This window comes from Triturus cristatus, chromosome 6, assembly GCF_964204655.1.
Source record: "Triturus cristatus chromosome 6, aTriCri1.1, whole genome shotgun sequence".
Lineage (NCBI taxonomy): Eukaryota > Metazoa > Chordata > Amphibia > Caudata > Salamandridae > Triturus > Triturus cristatus.
The window spans coordinates 1,326,135,076-1,326,155,712 of record NC_140589.1 but is presented as its reverse complement, the minus strand read 5'-3'; the positions used below and the strand labels follow the sequence as shown (position 1 = coordinate 1,326,155,712).

The 20,637-nt window shown below is 47.6% G+C and overlaps 1 protein-coding gene across 1 annotated transcript in view; it reads right to left on the bottom strand.

Annotated features, from left to right (window-relative positions):
* HNRNPLL (heterogeneous nuclear ribonucleoprotein L like) overlaps nucleotides 1-20,637 on the bottom strand; it is a 111,763-nt gene that overhangs the window by 43,788 nt on the left and 47,338 nt on the right. Inside the window, exon 7 of the mRNA XM_085612323.1 lies at nucleotides 18,588-18,749. Coding sequence (XP_085468449.1) covers nucleotides 18,588-18,749 — 162 coding nt within the window. The remainder of the gene's footprint in view (nucleotides 1-18,587; nucleotides 18,750-20,637) is intronic.

The window sequence follows — 20,637 nt, the reverse complement described above, 5'->3', positions numbered from 1 at the left end:
AGTCTTCTCCTCCAGCAAGGACATCACCTTCAGCCACGCCACCGGACTCCACTGGACAGACCACAGCTGCGTCCACTTCAGCTTCAGAAGGACCACGACTCACCACCACCCGCAACTGGTCCCCCGCAGAAGCTGGAACAAGATCACTGCCGACCAGCTCACCACATCCCTGAGCCAGAACCCCCCCACCAGATCAGCGAACCCCAACCAAGCCGCCAACAACCTCACGAAATGGATCAGCAACTGCGCAGACTACCTCGCTCCACTGAAGACCCCCCCCCCCCCCCCCCCCGCCAGACCCGGCACCAAGAAAGCATCTTGGTTTACCGACGAACTCAAGAGCTCCAAGAAGAACTGCCGGGCCCTCGAGAAAGCCTGGCGCAGAGACCCAACTCCAGACAACATGACCACCCTCAAGCTCGCCACTCGAAGACATCACCAGCTGATCCACGCCACCAAGAAATCTGCATTCAAGGAACGACTGGACAACAACGCCCGCAACAGCAAGGAACTCTTCAACATCGTCAAAGAGCTCTCGAACCCCAGCGCCGGAAACAACGACATCACGCCCTCGCAAGACCTCTGCAACTCGCTCGCCTCGTTCATCCACAGCAAGATCGCAGACATACACAACAGTTTCAGCACACAGCCATCACACCCTACGACCGAAACAACGCCCCCCACCACCACCCTCCGCGCCTGGACCCCAGTCAACACCGAAGACACCATCCGCACGATGAACTCCATCTACTCAGGATCTCCAACTGACCCCTGCCCTCACCACGTCTTCAACAAGGCCGACTCAGTCATCGCACCCCACCTGCGGGACATCATCAACGTCTCCTTCGACACTGCCACCTTCCCAGAGAGCTGGAAGCACGCCGAACTCAGCGCCCTACTGAAGAAACCATCAGCGGACCCCACCGACCTCAAAAACTACCGCCCCATCTCGCTCCTTCCTTTTCCGGCCAAAGTCATCGAGAAAACAGTCAACAGACAACTGGCTGCCTTCCTCGAGATGAACGGATCCCTCGACCACTCGCAGTCCGGCTTCTGGGCTAATCACAGCACCGAGACTGCCCTCATCGCAGCCACCGACGACATCCGAGCTTTGCTAGACAACGGGGAAACAACGGCCCTCATCCTCCTGGACCTCTCCGCGGCGTTCGACACGGTCTGCCACCGCACCCTAGTGCAGCGCCTCAACAACATCGGTATCCAGGAGAAGGCACTGGAATGGATCATCTCCTTCCTCGCCGGAAGAACACAGAGTCCGCCTAACCCCGTTCAGATCCGAGGCCACCAAAGTCATCTGCGGCGTACCACAAGGATCATCACTCAGCCCCACCCTCTTCAACGTCTACATGAGCCCCCTCGCAGCCATCGCACGCCAACACAACCTCAACATCATCTCCTACGCCGATGACACCCAGCTGATCCTCTCCCTCACCAACGACCCTGCCACCGCCAGAACCAACCTACACGAAGGGATGAAAGACGTAGCTGAGTGGATGACGAACAGCCGCCTGATGGCGAACAGCCGCCTGAAACTGAACTCAGATAAGACGGAAGTCCTCATCCTGGGATCATCACCCTCCGCCTGGGACGACTCCTGGTGGCCCCCTGCCCTTGGCAGCGCACCCAAACCAACAGACCACGCACGCAACCTGGGCTTCGTCCTGGACTCCTCCCTCTCCATGACCAGACAAGTCAACGCCGTCTCCGCATCATGCTTCAACATCCTACGCATGCTACGCAAGATCTTCCGGTGGATCCCCACCGAAACCAGGAAGACGGTCACCCAGGCCCTCGTCACCAGCCGACTGGACTACGGCAACTCCCTCTATGCCGGAACCACAGCTAAACTCCAGAAACGACTCCAGCGCATCCAGAACGCCTCAGCACGCCTCATCCTGGACATTCCCCGACACAGCCACATCTCCGTACACCTGAGAAACCTGCACTGGCTCCCAGTCAGCAAGAGAATCACGTTCCGACTCCTCACCCACGCACACGCACACAAAGCTCTCCACAACCAAGGCCCAAGATACCTCAACGACCGCTTGACCTTCTACACTCCCACCCGCCAGCTTCGATCAACCAGCCACGCCCTCGCCGCATCCGAAGAGCCACAACAGGAGGAAGATCCTTCTCCTACCTGGCTGCCAAGACGAGGAACTCCCTCCCCATCCACCTCCGCCTGACCCAAGACCACCTCTCCTTCAGGAAGCAACTCAAGACCTGGCTGTTCGAGCAGTAGCAGACCCCCCTCCCCCAAGCGCCTTGAGACCCTCCGGGTGAGTAGCGCGCTATACAAATGCTTGATTGATTGGGTGTTGGGGGGGGGGGGGGGGGGGGGTGTTCCTAGTGCAGTCGGCCATCAGGGGTCGTCCCAGGCAGAGGGGGTGGATCCGAGGATAAGGACCTCCGTCTTGTCCGAGTTCAGCTTTAGTCGACTGTTCCTCATCCAGTCGGCGACAGACTTCATTCCTTCGTGGAGGTTGGTTTTGGCAGTGTGGGGGTCCTTGGTGAGGGAGAGAATCAGCTGGGTGTCGTCGGCGCAGGAGATTATGTTGAGGTCGTGCGATGTGGGCGAGTGGTGCAATGTAGACGTTGAACAACGTTGGGCCGAGGGAGGAGCCTTGGGGCACGCCGCAGATCTCGGTGGCTCCGCAGCGGAAGAGGGGGGGTGGGGGGGTCTGGAGGAGGCGGACGCTCAGTGTTCTGCTGGAGAGAAGGAGAAGGTCCAGTCTAGGGCTTTCTCTTGGATTCTGGCGTTGTAGAGGTGTGTTCTTAGTGTGTGCTGGCAGACCGTGTCGAGGGCGGCTGACAGGTCCAGGAGGAAGAGAGCCGCGGTTTCTCCGCTGTCTAGCAGGGTCCTGAGGACATCGGTGGCGGCGATGAGGGCAGTTTCGGTGCTGTGGTTGTTGCGGAACCCGGACTGGGACGAGTCCAGGATGCTGTTCTCCTCAAGGAAGCTGGCCAGTTGTTTGTTGACAGCCTTTTCGATGATCTGCACCGGGACCGGGAGCAGGGAGATGGGTCGGAAGTTCTTGAGGTCTGCCTTGGGTTTCTGGAGTAAGACGTTGATCTCTGCGTGCTTCCAGCTCTCCGGGAAGGTCGCTGTCTCGAAGAAGATGTTGATGGTTTTCCGGAGATGGGGTGCAATGGGTCTGCTGGCTTTGTTGAAGATGTGGTGTGCTATTATTATGAATATATGTTTGCCTCTGAACCCATAAATCAAGACTAAATTTGATCTATCTTGTAAAAATATGTAAATATCATGTATAGGATATATGTGTGAATACTGTAAAGAACATAGTAGTCTATTGTTGAAGAGTTTACTCTGTTTGCAGAAAATTGTGAAAAAAGAAAAAAGAAAAATGAAATCGTTATTCTCAGTCAATAAAAAGGACTGATAGATCAAATTTAGTCTTGATTTATGGGTTCAGAGGCAAACATATATTCATAATAGTATTTAACTGATTCTGGCCTCTGTTACCCTTATCGAATCAATCCCCCACTTTCTTATTCCGAAGATGTGGTGTGGGCAGGGGTCTTCTGGGGATCCGGAGTGGACGGTGTTCATGACCTTGATGGCGTCGTTGATGTTGGTCCAGGAGATTAGACGGTTGGTGGTCTTGGGAGCGGGGGTCTCAGTGGTTGCCGGGGTGGTGATGGCATTGAAGCGGTCGTGGATGTCTGCGATCTTGCGATGGAAGGTGACCAGCGAGTCGCACAGGTCTTGCGAAGGTGGGATGTCGGTGTTGGAGCTGGGGTTGGAGAGTTCCTTCACGATGTTGACGAGCTCTTTGATGTTATGGGTGTTGTTGTCTAGGTGGTCTTTGAAGGAGGTCCTTTTGGCGGATCTGATGAGGTGGTGGTGTCTGCGGGTGGCGTTCTTGTGGGCGGTGTAGCTTTCTGGTGTTCGTTCACAGGTCCAGGTTTTCGAGTTTTCAGCAGGTTCACTTGGAAGCCTTCGGTGAACCAGCTGGCTTTCTTGCTAGTGTGGGTGTTGGAGGGCTTATTGAGGGGGGCGAGGGTGTTGGCACAGTCTTTGATCCACTGTTTGAGATTGCGAGCGGCGGTGTCGGGTCGGTCGGATCTGTGGGTGGGCTCCGGGCGAGGGAGGTTGAGGTGGAAAGCTGCTTTCCATATCAATCAGATGAGTTACCCTCAACTTACTGCCTAACATCAATCACTTGATGTTAGGCGAGCTATTCTTTACTACATAGAAAGAACCAAAGACTTCAGGAAAACAAAACAACTATTTGTAGCTTTTTCTCCCCCTCACAAGGGCAATCCTATTAAGTCAGGTATTGCCAGATGGATTGTAAAATGTATCCAAACATGTTATACTAAAGCAAAGAGAACTTTGTTAGTTCCACTCTCAAAATCGGGGCTACTATGGCCTTCTTGGGCAATATCACCATCGCTGACATTTGTAAGGCATGGTCTACACTGCACACATTCACCAAACACCATTGTGTAGATGTGTCCTCAAGACAACAAGCAAATGTAGGACAAACACTATTTCGAACTACAGCTACTAAAAGTTAGCCACCGCTTGGGAGATTACAGCTATCTGCAAAGAATGTGATCTACAGCTCACATGCCTCGAACGGAAAATGTTACTTACCCAGTAAGCGTCTGTTCTTGGCATGTAGAGCTGTAGATTCACATGCGCCCACACACCTCCCGGGCTCCTGTAGTGGTTGTGGTTCTTAATTTACATTCATACGCATGGACATCTCGATTCTACACTTCCTAACATCATTGCTCACCCTCTGCGGAAAAACAATCCAACAATGGAGTTGATGCTCTTGCGCACTATCACCGAAAGGAGGAGTCACCTACCTTGTGACTGGAAAGACTTCTTCGAACAAAAACAATTTGCAAACATCCGGACCCTACACTAGATAGGAGTATGCAAAGCATGTGAATCTATAGCTCTACATGCCAAGAAATGATGCTTACTGGATAAGTAACATTTTACTGCAGAGCACACAGCACAAACATACTGTCACAGAAAAGGTTTGCAATGGTGGTAAGGATTGGGTTTGCTTGGGAGATAAATCTGAGTGTGGGGCCAGGTGGCATTGGCTTAAGTTAAAATTTAACTTTCCAACTTCTTCCCAGGACAATTACTGCAGTTAAAAGCACGTCACTGGGCAGCAAAAAAGCACGTCACTGGGCAGCAAAAAGGCAGATCACTATTGAAATATACACAAATTCGAAAAGTGTGGAAACAGAATATAAAAAGGTCACCTGAAGGTAGAAAAGTTCTGCTCACTGCAGATACATACCAGTGCCAACAGCTGGATAAAATGGAGCGATATACAAAGTTCAGCACGGCGGTTTATGATAGATGAACTGTTCTATTAAAGAAGCAGTTTCCTTTCCGGCTTTTCCTAAACTGTTTCAAATCCATACATTATCTAAAATTCAATTGGCAAGATGTGATAAACATCGTTTTTTCAACCTCAGATTTGCCATGTATAGAGGGCAGCGTTCTCCAGTTTTCCACCTCACTGGTTGAGTTGGTTCCAATAAGGATGTAAACAGGATTCAGGACAATGCACACGGCTCACTTTCCAAGACTGCGGTTTATAACATTTTACAGAACATTTTCAGCCAAGGTAGGGAATGATTAATGTACATGAATCCTTTCAAATCTGATGCTAATTATAGAACAAATTACACACCCTGAATTTCCGAACACAAGAACATCAATATCAACATTTTGGGAAAAATAGAAAATCTGCCTGATCTCTAAGCCCTACTTCCCCCAAAGACAGGTTCTGCATGTAGGCAGTCTACAGTGTTAGGTCTTGTCGGTTTTGGTTCAACCTCATGAAAACACCGTAACGCCTTGTAAGAAGGCAAAACTATTAATAGCTCAATCTTTTGAGCCTATTAATACCTTTGTTGCACCTTTCCTGGAAAGTTAGGTGCTTTACAGTAACCTTTTTACTGCTATCTAAACTGACAATGTCAGTGAGGAAAAACTCAGCAAGAGACTTTCAACTTAACTTTGAGGGTGAACTTACTTTGAAATGTCTAACTCCAACGATTAATTTTTCCACTTAACTATGGAAAGGAATATGCTACTTACCAGTATGCATCTGTTCTTGGCATGTAGAGCTGCAGATCTACACACTTTTGCATAGATCGCCATCTGGTGTTGGGCCCGGATGTTTGCAGTTTGTTTTTCCTCTTGGAAAGTCTTTGGAAGTCACGAGGTCGGTGACTCCTCCTTTGGTTCGTATTGCGCATGGGCTTCAGCTCCATCCTCAGATTGTTTTTCGCCAGCAGGGAAAGATGGAGCGTAGTAATAATAGTAAAGAAACCCATGTGTGTTGTATCTAAATAAGATAGACTGGAACGGATACAGGTAGCCGGGGAGGCGGGTGGCCGTGTGTAGATATGCAGCTCTACATGCCAAGAACCGATGCATACTGGTAAGTAGCATATTCCGTTCGAGGCATATGAGCTGCAGATTATACACTGTGCATAGACTATATAGCAGTTCCCAACCCTAGCGGCGACCACCGGTATCCGTTGCAGTGGTTTGGAATAGTGTTTTTAGTACAGCCTGGCCCACACTAGCTTGTTGCTTGGTTTGCACATCTACACAGTAATGTTTTGTGAAAGTGTGCGGTGTTGACCATGTGGCTGCCTTGCAGATATCATCTAATGGTATGTTCCCTAGAAAAGCCATAGAAGCCCCTATCTTCCGTGTAGAGTGGGCTTTAGGGGGAACAGATAGCGTTCGTTTTGCTTTGTGGTAGCAAATCTGTATGCATTTTACAATCCAGAGATGGGGTTGCCTTTATGTGGTGGAGAGAAAGAGACAGATAGTTGTTTGGTCTTTATGAAAGGTTGTGTTCTCTGGATATAGTAAAGTAAGGCCCTTTTAACATCTAGTGTGTGTAGAGCCCTTTCTGCAACAGTTTGAGGTTGCGAGAAAAAAAACGGTAATTCTACCGATTGGTTTAGATGGAAGGGAGAAATGACTTTGGGTAGGAATTTTGGGTTGGTGCGGAGGACAACCTTGTTCTGGTGCATTTGGAGAAAAGGTTCCTGTATAGTGAGTGTTTGTATCTCACTGACCCTTCTAAGGGAAGTGATGGCCACCAGAAAAGCGGTTTTCCATGTGAGAAATTGCAGTTCACATTTATGTAAAGGTTCGAAAGGTGGTCCCATTAGCCTTGCGAGAACTATATTTAAGTTCCACACAGGTGAGGGTGGTACTCTGGGTGGAATTACTCTTTTGAGGCCTTCCATGAAGGCTTTGATGGCAGGCACCCTGAAAAGTGATAGGTGCTGTCTGTTTTGTAGGTAAACAGCAATTGCTGCAAGGTGCAACCGAATGGATGTATATGCTAGGTTACACCTTTGTAGATGGAGCAAGTAACGAACAACAAATCTTTTCCACTTTGCAGCGTGGCAGGCCCTAGTAGTAGGGCGTCTAGCTTCTCTGATAATGTTCATGCAATCAGGGCGAAGGATAAGGTATCCGAATTCTAGGATCTCAGGAGCCAGATCGCAAGGCTGAGCTGGGTCCGGGTGCCTGATCTCTCCATGGTTCTGGGTTAGGAGGCATGGTGAGAGGTGTAACTTTTGGTGTGGTACTACCGACAGTTACAGCAGCGTGGTGTACCACGGTTGTCTGGCCCATGTTGGAGCTACTAGGATGAGCGTGAGGGAGTGCTGTTGTAGCTTTCGCACCACTAATGGAATTAGTGGGAGAGGTGGAAAGGCGTACGCAAATTTGCCTGACCAGTTCATCCATATCTCATTGCCTTTGGACAATGGGTGGGTATCTGGCGGCGAAGCTTGGGCATTTTTTGTTTTCGTGGGTGGCGAAGAGGTCTATCTGAGGATACCTCCACTTATGAAAGAACGGGTGAAGAACCTGTGGGTGAAGTTCCCACTCGTGGATCTGCTGCGTTTGTCTGCTGAGCAGGTCTGCCATGGTGTTTTGGACTCCTGGGACATGTTGGGCTAGGAGAAAGATTTTGTGCGGAATTGCCCATCTCCATATGCTCTGTGCTAGTTGAGAGAGCTGTGGAGAGTGTGTGCCCCCCTGTTTTTGAATGTAGTACATGGCAGTCATGTTGTCTGTGCGAATGAGGACTGCCTTGCCTGAAATCTGAGTTTGAAAAGATTTTAGGGCTAGAAAGATTGCCAGTAACTCCAGATGGTTGATGTGGAGTAACTTTTGTTGCGGCGTCCATGTGCCCTGCACTGTGAGGTGTAATAGAGGAGCTCCCCAGCCGAAGAGTGATGCGTCGTCTGTTAGGATTATTTGTGGAACCGGGTCCAGGAACGGTCGACCTTTGGAAAGATTTGTGGTGTTCCACCACTGCAGAGAGCGATGGGTGCGACCGTCTACGAACACCAGATCTGTCAGTTGTCCCTGGGCCTGGTTCCACTGGAGCGCTAAGCACTCTTGGAGTGGACGCATCTGGAGTCTTGCGTGAGGCACTATGAAAATGCAAGAGGCCATCATCCCTATCAGTTGCATAAACACTCTTGCTGGGAGAGAGTGTTGAAGTATGAATTATATGAATTTTTGACGCAAAGCCTGGATGCTTGCAATCCTGGCAGGATTGGGATAGGCTATGGCTTTTGAGGAGTCTATGGTGGCATCGAGGTATTGCTTTGTGTGGGATGGTATCAGCTGGGACTTTTGGTGGTTCACCGTGAAACCCAGCTGGTGAAGTAGTTGGATTGTAGTGTCGGTGTGGTGTACACATTGGTTGTAGGACGTGGCTTTTATTAGCCAGTCGTCCAGATATGGGAAGACGTGAATGTGCTGTCTTCTGAGGTGTGCCGCCACTACTGCTAGGCACTTGGTGAATACCCATGGTGCTGTTGTGACCCCGAACGGGAGCACCTTGAACTGGTAGTGTTGCCCGTCCACTACAAATCTGAGGTACTTTCTGTGAGCATGGTGTACCGGAATGTGAAAGTATGCGTCTTTCAAGTCCAGTGTGGTGAGAAAGTCGTTCTGGGAGAGGAGCGGAAGAACCTGTTGAAGGGTTACCATGTGAAAATGGTCCGAATGTATGTAAGTGTTTAGAGGCCTGAGATCTCGTCTCTTTTTGGTATCAGAAAGTACAGGGAGAAGACCCCTAAATTTTGCTGATTGGCGGGGACTTGTTCTATGGCTTGTTTTTGCAGGAGGGAGATTACCTCCTGTTTTAGTAACGTGGCATGTTCTTGTGACATTGGGCGTTGCCTGGGTGGAATATTTGGGGGGGGGGGTAGATGTTAATTCTAGGCAGTACCCCGAACGAATAATTTGGGTCACCCATTTGTCTGAGGTGATGGTCTCCCAGACGTGAAGGAAATTTTGTAGCCTGCCCCCGACCGGAGTGGGATGGTCTGGAGGGAGCAGGGGGAGGTCATTGGGTAGGCAGTGTGGCAGAGCGGGCGGTATTTGTTTTGCCTCTGCCTTTATTATTATTGCCTCTATAGCCGCCTCTTTGATAACCCCTTGTGAAGGTGGACTGAGGGGATTTGTAGGACGTGGAGGCGCTATCTGAGGAGTAGCCTCTGCCCGTGCCTCGAAAGGAAGAGCGGCGAAAGGAGCGCCTAGGAGGGTGTGACTGTAGGGCTCCCATAGATTTTGCCGTATCTGTGTCTTTCTTCATCTTAGAGGGCCTCATCTACCTTTGGACCAAATAAATGTTGTTGATCAAATGGGTGGTTTAATATGGAGGCTTGTACCTCAGGTTTAAAACCTGAGACTCTTAGCCAAGCGAGGCGACGGAGGAGGACACTAGTGTTAATGGCCCTGGAGGCGGTGTCTGCCGCGTCTAAGGCACAGCGTATAGAGGTATTAGTTACGGTTTTTCCCTCTTGAATCAATTCATTAGCCCTATTTTTGTACTTTTCTGGGAGATGGTGCATGATGGTTTCTAGCTCATCATAATGCGCTCTGTCGTATCTGGCCAATAGCGCTTGAGTGTTGGCGATACGCCATATATTGGCAGCCTGTGACGCAGTGAGTTCTCCTGACGCGTCCAGGAGCTTGGACTCTTTGTCAGGTGGTGGTGCTTCGCCTGACGCCTGGGAATTTGATCTCTTGCTAGCCGTGGATACCACTAGGGAATCCAGTGGTGCAGGTCCTTTGATGTAGGCAGGATCTGTGGGGGCAGCTTTATATTTTTTCTCTATGCGTGGGTTTAGGACCCTAACCCTGACTGGGTCTTTAAAAACCTCTGGCGCATAGGTAGTATAGCAGTAGACCTATGTGCATTATCAAAGGTGTCTAGGAGGAAATCTTCCTCTACTGGGTCCGTATGTAGCTCTACCCCGTGATAATGTGCCGCCCTCTGAAGTAGGTTGTGCCGCCCTCTGAAGTAGGTGGTGAAAACCTAACGAGTCTTCTGGTGGGGATGGCCTGGATGGATAAAGGTCATTTTGTGGGACATCTGGGATGTCTGGATTGTTATAATCATCCCATGGGTCTGGGGATCCAGTAGGGGGTGGGGTCTTGTGGCACATCTGCTGGGTCGTAGTATGGGTCCCCCCCGATCATCATGGTCTGGAGACGGTGTCGGAGAGCGATGAGGCAGGGGTGGAGAAGGTGGAGGGGGCGGAGGTGGAGAGGGTGGAGGAGGTGGGGAAGGCACTCTGAAAGGGGAGGTAGCACAGTCCTTCCTCTTTGGAGGTGGAGCTGGTTTGTCCAAATGTCTCTTTTTTGAAGACAGTGTCAAATGTCCAGTTTTTGGATCCTTGGTAAGTGTCTTTTGTAAAGGATCCGGTGTTCTTGCGACACTGGTTGTTCGGTCGGCACTGACGTTTTCAGGGCCGACTGCTTTTTAGGCTTGTCTGTGCCATGCTTTTTTGGAACCTCCGATTTTTTGTTCGGTGCCGAGACAGGCTTCGGCGCAGGAGTGTCGGTGCCGAGGGCCTTATGATGTTTGGTCGGCACCGAGTGGCCGGGTTTCGACACGGAGGGCTTTGGTGCGGAGCTCGGTGTGGAGGTAGAGGCCGATCTCTTCTTCGGTGCCGAAGGGTGTTTTTCGGCACCGCTGGCAGGCCAGCTCGAGCCGCCGGAAGGCTTATTAGGCTTCTTCACCGGGCCCGAAGGTGGGGTGTTAGAAGCAGTGTCTTTGGTTTTGCCTAGGCTCGGAGGCGAAGGCGTAACCAAAGCCTTTTTGGGTGTTGGCGCGGGTGTGGGAGGGGGTATAGTACTCACGACCCTCTGCGCCGGGGTGATGTCCTCCACATCTGAGTCGTCGGCTTCGGAAGCACTGACGAGGTCGTCTTCTTCGGTGTGCTGCTGTCCCGGAGCTTCAGAGTCGTCCCCGAAGATGTCGACTGGAGCGGAGGTCGAGGAGTGCGCCATGTTGCGTCTGGCCCTTCGATCTCGAATAGTCTTTTTCGATCTAAAAGACTTGCAGGCGGGACAGTCTCGAGCCTTGTGTTCAGGGGAGAGGCAGAGGTTGCACACCTCATGAAGATCGGTGTGGGGGAATTTGGACCCACATCGAGGGCACTTCTTGAAGGGAGTTCTTTCCATCAGCCGAGACCGGAGCCGGGATAGGCCCGAAGGCCGCAGTCGACGACTGGATTCGAAGAAGTGCCGAAGAGAAGGTGATTAAGAAGATTTGTATCTTAAGAATACCGATGAACGAGGATTTTGCACCGATTGTTGAACTGGAAAAGTTCGGAACCGGAGCGCGAAGTATTACATCCGAGCTCGTGACTTCCAAAGGCTTTCCAAGAGGAAAAACAAACTGCAAACATCCGGGCCCAACACCAGATGGCGATCTACGCAAAAGTGTGTAATCTGCAGCTCATATGCCTCGAACAGAGGTATTTCAGAGTAGGAATACTCTTTATGACTGCGAAGCCCCTACGATGCAGAAGAAAACAAGTTACTTACCTGTAACTACAGTTATCGGTATCTTTCATAGATTCACATGCACCCACCCTCCTCCCCATAGAGTCAGTTCTCTATGTTTGGGATATGTGCTTCCCACTCGTGCTAGGAAAATCTGAGGAGAGCTGGCTCTGCTGAGAGGGTTCTAGAAGGGTGCTGATGTCTGATTGGTTGTTACCAATTCTTGGGTTATTTTACATAACGAGGTAGATAGGCTTCTAAGATATAGGCCTTAGGGCCTTTTTTCTTTGGGCCTACTACTACTATTACTAATTATTTTTGGCACTACTTTTTTATCTACCGGGACTCCCGCCTCGGCGACGGGGAATGATTCAGGCATGTGAATCTATGAAAGATACCAATACTGGATAACTGTAGTTACAGGTAACTTGTTTTCTTATCCAGTATTGGGGTATCTTTCATAGATTCACATGCCTGAATCAGAGTAGCAAGCAGTATGCCAAGCATACAGTCGTTTGCGGATGGTGGGAGACTATTGCTGATACACTCCCAATTACGCCCGCAATTTGATAACTAGAAGGTATAAGATGTCCTCTCTTAACATCCAAACATGTATTTTACACAAAGAAATGAAATATGTAGCTTAAGAAATAGCAATTATAAACAGCAAATTGAAAATGCATAAATATACACAACTCATGAAATCGCTCAGAATAAGTAAAACATATATCTGACCTTAGTTTAAAAGGTGTTGAAGTACGGCTTGTCCTACAGCTGTATCTTCCTGCAGAGTAGATTGCAGACAGTAGTGCTTTGTGAATGTGTGAACATTCCTCCACGTTGCAGCACGACAAATATTTTCCAAGGATACTCCTGCGAACAATGCAGTAGATGCTGCCATAGTTCTAGTAGAATGCGCCTTGACCTTCCTTTGTAAAGGTTTATTGGCTTTATCATGACAAAAATGAATTGTAGAAGCCAACCATATGGCTATAGTCGCTTTAGTCACAGCAGACCCAAGTGTAGCTTGACCATAAGCTATTAGCAATTGATTGGACCGCCTGATGTCCTTAGTCCTTTGCAAGTAAAATTTCAGACAACGTTTTACATCAAGCGATTGTAACGCTCGCTCAGATGGAGTGGCTGGATTTGGAAAGAAAACTTTCAGTTTCACTGGCTCATTTAAGTGGAACTGAGTCGGAACTTTAGGGATGAATCGTGGATTTGTCCTGAGAGTAACATAATCTTTAGAGAACTGCAAAAAGGGCTCTGAGATGGTGAACGCTTGAATCTCACTGACTCTTCGAGCCGATGTAAGAGCCAAAAGAATAGCAACCTTCCTTGTTAAAAATTTTAGCTCAGCCTTGTGGATAGGTTCAAACGGTCTTTTCATTAATTGAGCTAGTACTGTGGTCAACTCCCACTCTGGAGGAGGTGCACGAATTGGTGGAAAAACACGGAATAGCCCCTTCATAAATTGTTTTATTAATGAAGAGGAACAGAGCGAAGGTTTAGAAGTACTCTTCCTGAATCTTGATAGACCCGCAAGATGAACTTATTGATGAGAATGCAAGCCCAGATTTGGCCAGGGATAACAAATAAGGAAGGATTTGTTCTACTGGAGCTTGTAAAGGATGGACATCCTTCCCCTCGCACCAATGACAAAATCGTTTCCACTTTTTACAATAAGTTTAAGTACTTTGCGCGCGTGATTTAGATAGAATCTCACGGCATTCCTGTGAAATGGTTAGATCTTTGTATTCTAAGAAATCAGGAGCCATGCGTGCAAGTGCAGCGACTGTGGATCTGGATGGAGTATTTGATCCCTCTCCCTTGTCAACATCGTGATTGTTGGTACTAGACGGATGGAGCTGTGAGCTATAAGAAGCAGCTCCTGGAACCAATATTGCCTTGGCCAACGGGGTGCAATCAGGATGAGACGGCAACCTTCCATCTTCACTTTGCGGATCACTTTCGCAATTAGTGGTATCGGGGGAAAAGCGTACGCACAAAGCCCTGACCATCTCATGGACAGGGCATTTCCTCTTGATCCCTGTTGAGGGAATCTGCTTGCGTAATAGCGGCATTTCTGGTTTTCTTTTGTAGCAAACAAATCCAGGGCTGGCTTGCCCAATTTTTGAAAAATTTCGTCTAGTTGCTTCTGCTCTATCTCCCATTCGTGACAGCCTGCCACAGATCTGCTTAGGTTGTCGGCCAACGTGTTGTGAAGGCCCTTGACGTGCTCCGCTCGTAAGGTTATCTTGTGCGTTGTAAGCCACTCCCATAGCTCCTGAGCTTCCTGCGAAAGGGAGAGTGACCTCGTTTCTCCCTGCTTGTTGATGTAATACATGCTGGTCGTATTGTCCGTCCGGACCAGCACTGAGGCCCCTGCAATTCTTGGGAGGAACGCTTGCAGAGTGAGAAAAATGACGCGAAGCTCCAATCTGTTGATATGCTGTTGGCGGTATTCTTGGGACCATCGTCCCTGAATCGGTAAATCTTGGAGATGTCCCCACCCCTCCATGGAGGCGTCTGTTACCACGAATTCTGGAGGAAATGTTAGAAAAGAAAGACCCGGAGCCAGGTTTTTCTTCCGAGACCACCAATGCAGAGAGACCATCATGTGAGGTGTTATCATGATGGAGTCGTTGAACGACCCTACGGCCTGTTTCCATTGCAGATGTAACTGCTCCTGTAGAGGTCCCATTCGGAGCCGTGCTAAAGGTACAAGATTTATTGTTGATGAACACATCCCCAGAAGAGACGCAAACATCCAGACAGAAACTGACTTTCTTCTTGCGATTGATAGTGCTAGCTTTTGTAAACGAAGCTGACGTTCCTCTGACAAGAATGCCTTGCATTGTCTGGTGTCCAGCATCGCTCCCAGAAACTGAATCCTTTGAAGAGGAAGCAGTTGAGATTTGCTTTTGTTGAGAGTGAGGCCTAAGTTTGAGAATAGACCTAGGCATGCTGAAACTGCCTCTACGGTAGTCTGCTTCGAAGGGCCTTTGAGCAGCCAGTCGTCCAAGTACGGAAATACTTGTATTCCCTGAGATCTTAGAGTCGCTGCTACTGGTGCGAGACACTTTGTAAAAATTCTTGGAGCAGATTTCAGCCCAAACGGGAGGACTTTGAACTGATAGTGGACGCCAGCCACTACAAATCGCAGGTACTTGCGATGCTTGGGAAAGATAGGAATGTGGAAGTACGCGTCCTCTAGGTCCAGAGAAGCCATAAAATCCCCTTTGTTCAGGCAGCTCAAAACTTCAGCCAGCGTAACCATCCGAAAACTCTGCTTCTTTAGAAATTTGTTGAGCTTGCGGAGATCCAGAAACGGGCGCCACTCCTCTGACTTTTTTCTTTATGAGGAAAAATCTAGAATAGAACCCGGTTCCCTTCTGGGACGAAGGAACCTTCTCTATTGCGTTCTTGCGGAGCATTTTTAAGGCTTCTTTGAACAATAAGTGAAGACGAGGGGGAGGGGGACCCCTGGGCGGGACAGTAGGAGGTTGTTTTAATAACTCCAGGGTGTGACCGTTTCTGACTAGGTCGATGACCCAACGATCCGAGGTGATCTCTTCCCAATTGTGTGCAAAAGTTGATATCTTTGCTCCCACTGGAAGGGAAGGAGGGATGACTGGCGTCCAGTGTAAATCATTGCTTCTTGCTGGCGTCGCGACCTTGATTGTTCGATCGCCTTCTTCCTCCCTGACGAGAGAAACTATTCGAGGAAGATTGCCTGTATGATGATCGTCCATAAGGCTGTCTATATTGAGATTGATATTGTCCGTTTTGCTGACTTTGATAATTTCCCCTTGATACAAAACCTCGTCCTCTTGCACCACGGAAAGATCCCCGTTTGTATTGGAGAGCAGCTAGTGACTTAGCTGTATCCGTATCGGTCTTGATCGCTAGGAGGGCCTCGTCTATATGTTTCCCAAATAAGGATTCTTCATCATAGGCCATATCAATGATTTTGGCTTGAATCTCTGGCCTAAAAGATGTTGCCTTAAGCCATCCTTGACGCCTAAGAACTGCAGCCCCTGCAAGTTGTCTAAAGTTGGTATTAGCAATATCCAGCGCACAGTATGATCTCTGATGCGGCTCGTTCTCCCTCTAGAAGTATCTTCCTTGCCTCTTGTTGACGATCTTCAGGAGTGAGGTCTATAAATTCCGAGAATTCTGACCACATCTGGCGGTCATAGCGACCAAGTATGGCCAAAGAGCTTGCAGCTTTGATAGAAGTTGCCGCCATAGTAGAGAACTTCTTACCGATAAGATCCAATCTCCGTCCTTCCCTATCCGGCGGCGTGGATATCGGCATAGCTGGATTTTTGGACTTTTGTTGAGCAGCCTGCGATATAACGGAATCTGGTCGGGGATTAGACAAGGTGGTGTTTCTGGAGGAGCACGATATTTCTTGTCAATACGCGGGAGGACCGCAGGTACGGAAGCAGGTGTCTTCATAATTTTTAACCCCTCATTCCATATAAAATCGATGATGGGAATTGCTCTGGTAATTTTCCTTTGCTCCTCTTTAAAATCATGGAGGAAACAATCCGTATGCTCCACAGTGACTGGTAGTTGAAACCTGACTGCGGCACGTTGCATTAAATTGTGAAAGCCGCCTATATCCTCTGGAGGAGAATCCGATGGCTGAGGAATGGATGGAGAAGGCATGGGAATAATGTAGTCATCCCAAGGATCCAGACTGGTGTCCTTATCCGGCACCTCACCTTCTTCGATATCTTCCTCATCAGAGGAAATGGTATCATGGTGTGATTGCGTCCCCGAACCAGTAGGGTGAAGCGGCGAATTTGGAATGTCCGTATGTGACTCTTCAGTCGGTTGTAAACTAGGAAGAGGTTGTTGTGGAGGAAAGCGTTGGCAGTAATCCGCCAGCATGGCCTGAAGATCTTGAATCAGTGTAGGCGGGAGATGACTCGTTTCTCTACGATCCCAATCCCTTGAGGGATGCCTGTAAACTGGTGTAGCAAGGCCTTCCTGGTAAGCATGCTCATGATAGTCTTCTTCCTCATCCACCTCTTGACATTTTATATGTAAATCCGAGGGGTGCCGAGCTATTCCGAAAGGACCCTCATCATCCTCCTCTTCAAAATCATCCTCTAATGTATAAGAGTGAGATATGCGAAGGCAGCAAAGGAGAAATATTACTGTAATTCTGCTTGTGAAAAGTTTTTAACTGAATATGCGTGTACGCAATAGGCGTAACATGAGTAGTTGGTGGAATCGCTTTAAGGAAACTAAGCCCGTCGTCGACGGAATTGCTGCCTTCTGAAGCGTCGACGGGATCGTCATCGTTGACGAGGTCTTAACCGTCGACAGGATAGTCATCGTCGACGGGATCGTCGTCGATGGGGTCGTCGATGGGGTCTTCGTCGACGATGTCCTCATTGACGATGTCCTCATTGACAGAACTTCCTTTATGCTCGACGTCGACGCAGCTGTCGACGGAGTCTTAGATGTTTTAGGAGACATGATAGGTGAAGATATAGAAGTAGTGGAGACTGTAGCCGTCGACAGAGGAGCAGCAGAAGTCACAGAGATAGTATATGACGATCCCACTGACAAAGTCTTAACATGAGATTTACTCACGGTTTTAGAAGCTGAAGACCTCTTGGATCTCTCAGAGTCTTGTGACTTCTGCGAATGGTCAGAAGTTACATGAGAGGCCTTATGATGTGTTCTCCCTTCACTGGAAGAACTATCAATAGATCTAGGCCTTTTGCTAGATGTCGAGGCCCTGTCATCCTCCTCAGCCGAGGAAGATTTCAACCATAATAATACTCTTGCCTCTCTGTCCCTTAAGGTCTTGGGAGGGAAAGTCCGGCAAATTCTACAATCCTTAGCAACATGCTTAGGATGCAGACAGTAAATACACTCCTCATGCTGGTCGTCTACATGGACCCTCTTCTTATCACAGGTCCTGCAGGGTTTAAACAAAGCTTTCTTGTCAGACATTTCTGAATAAAAAGAAGAAACTGAGTAGGCACTCAGGGAGACTCCCTTCCACACGACGTGCGGTGAAAATCTGAGAAGAGCTGGCTCTGCTGACAGGGTTCTAGAAGGGTGCTGTCTGATTGGTTGTTACCAATTCTTGGGTTATTTTACATAACGAGGTAGATAGGCTTCTAAGATATAGGCCTTAGGGCCTTTTTTCTTTGGGCCTACTACTAATTATTTTTGGCACTACTTTATCATCTACCGGGACTCCCGCCTCGGCGACGGGGAATGATTCAGGCATGTGAATCTATGAAAGATACCCCAATACTGGATAAACAAAGTTCCCTAAAAGCAAATAGTGTTAGGATAGAAGCTAGTCAATCTGATAGACCATGAGCAGGCTATGCTCCAAGATGGGGACAAAAACTGGGGCAAGGAAAGTCACTGATCAATAAACAAGCACATCAGACAGACAAAAAGGCCAACTAACGGTAAGCAATAGGTAGGTTATAAGTTCTTGATATGCCCACAAATATGTCTTTTGAACCCAAACAGATTGTCCTGTCTGGTATGCTGGATTTAAAACGGGTGTAAAAGAAGTGAGAGGCAGTGATGCAATAGGACTATGCTGGATGTTTCAAGGCAGCCACAGAATACTGACTAATTGGTCACGAAAGACCAAGTAAATGGGAGTGCAATACTTGAAGGGGGAAGAAAAATGGGAGCACATTTTGCAATCCCACAAGTAGCATAAACTTACCAAATCCATCATACCCGTATGACGAGCCATATGATCCGCCATATGAGCCGTATGATGAGCCATAGTTTGAGCCATACGAAGATGCTGGTCCTCCATAGGATGACCCAAATGATGCAGGATGGTCTCCCAGAATAGCCTGTCTTTGTCGGCCTTTGCCTCGCTCTGCAAGAATAAATTTAAATTCAACATTAGCAAACTCAAAAAGAAAAAAAATAATCGTTCCTTCAAACGCTCCGATTTCAAGTGTAAAGTTAAACATGCTTCTAGACAAGTTATGTACAGCTATTTACAGACAAATTATGTTGCAATGTGTAGCCTCTAAGTGCTCGTGTGAAGGCGCAAGTCAATATGGATGCTATATCAATTTCAGATAATTTGAAATAGAGCAATACTTTTGAGGCATGCTCGCATCATGGTGCTCGAAAGAATATCTAACTACAGATGTGGCACTCTCAAAATACAAGGCAATTGGTGACCATTTCTGTTAGTCTGACAAAAGTGCAGGTTGTTGATAATCCTTCCTCCACATGCTCATGAAGTGAGAGAAATAAAAAGATTTACACAATTGTTGTGAACTATGCAAGTCTACAAGAATGTGGGAAACACCTCCCCAACTCAAGGCCATCCCACCTACGTCCCAAAACAATAAAATTGGAAAATTCTCTGGCAAAAACAGTGTAAAATTCTAACAATCAAATCTGGTCGAGGTTTGGTAAGTTCCCAAACTATGCAAGTAATGCAAAGTTATCCAAATACTTCCCAGGCAAAGTTTTTTTTGTTTTTATAAACACTACAGGATCTTTTAAAGTTGTATCAGGTAAATACACTTTGAAACGTGCAAACCCCTTTACACATCAGGACTACACACCCTATTTCTGTCCTTGTATAAAAACAGAAATCCTCATACTGACCAACTTTTCAAAAGCAAACACATTGAAACTGCCTGGTGCAATATGCAGGTCCCCACAGAAAAAACATGGGAAGATTAGGGACACACTGAACCAAGCGTGGCAATAACGGACAACTGTATGAAGGATTTCAGCTAATTTATCCTTTAGTATGGTTCTTCTGTTAGTCATCAATTTAAAATGGAGCTGGGGCAATTAACACTGGAAAAACATACACATGGCCTCATTACAAAAATGGCTGCACAGCCAATGCCACGAAATAAAATATACATTGCTTTGCCCTTTGAAACAATTCAAGCGACATCGCACATTAAATAAATGCAATACTTGTGAAAGACAGTACCTGAATCATACTATTAGCTTCAACAGCAACACATTTTCAAAGAAGGCTCCTTTCAAGAAGATTCAGCATAAGCGAACAAAAACCTGTATTACATGGTTTCACAATCAGTAAAAAGTATGTTGCATAGTTATACAATTAATGTAAACATTTTTTTTTGCAGTAACAGAGGGAGGCTCACGTTTAAGTTGTATCTCTAGTCAACTATCAGTTTAATTCCCTTAACAATAAAATATGATCCTTTAACATATTGAGGGACCCGCCCATTCAGCACACCCAAAGTGATGAAACAGAAAGCTAGCCAATGTGTCAGCAGTTATTGGATTGCACCAAATAGCCAAACAATTTATGGATGTGTTTGGTCTCGTGAATGTAATATTATGCAAAGAAATTTGGAAAACCAGTGCAAAGTTTCATATTTTAAAGCCATTTTTTGTCTAAAGTGATTAAATGTACCACACTTCTACTAATAACTGGCTGCAAGGTCAAAATGTAAGGAGGCAAATAATGTAGCTCTAAGTAGATTCATGCCACTACATTAAGGTATGTAGATCAATATTTTAATTTAAAATCGTCCAGCAAAGAAAATAAGCTCTCCAAAACTGCTGCTTCTTGTTAGCTTTGTACAGGCATGAGAAAATCAGACATTACAAAGTGTCTAAATATGCGAAGATCTGACAAAGTCACTTAAAAAAAATAAGTTGGCTCTTGTGTGTTTGGAACCCCATACTGACTCAGGCGATCCCAATGTTTTTTTGTTGTAAAAAGACAAGCCATGTCGCTTTACGTGCCCCACCCACTG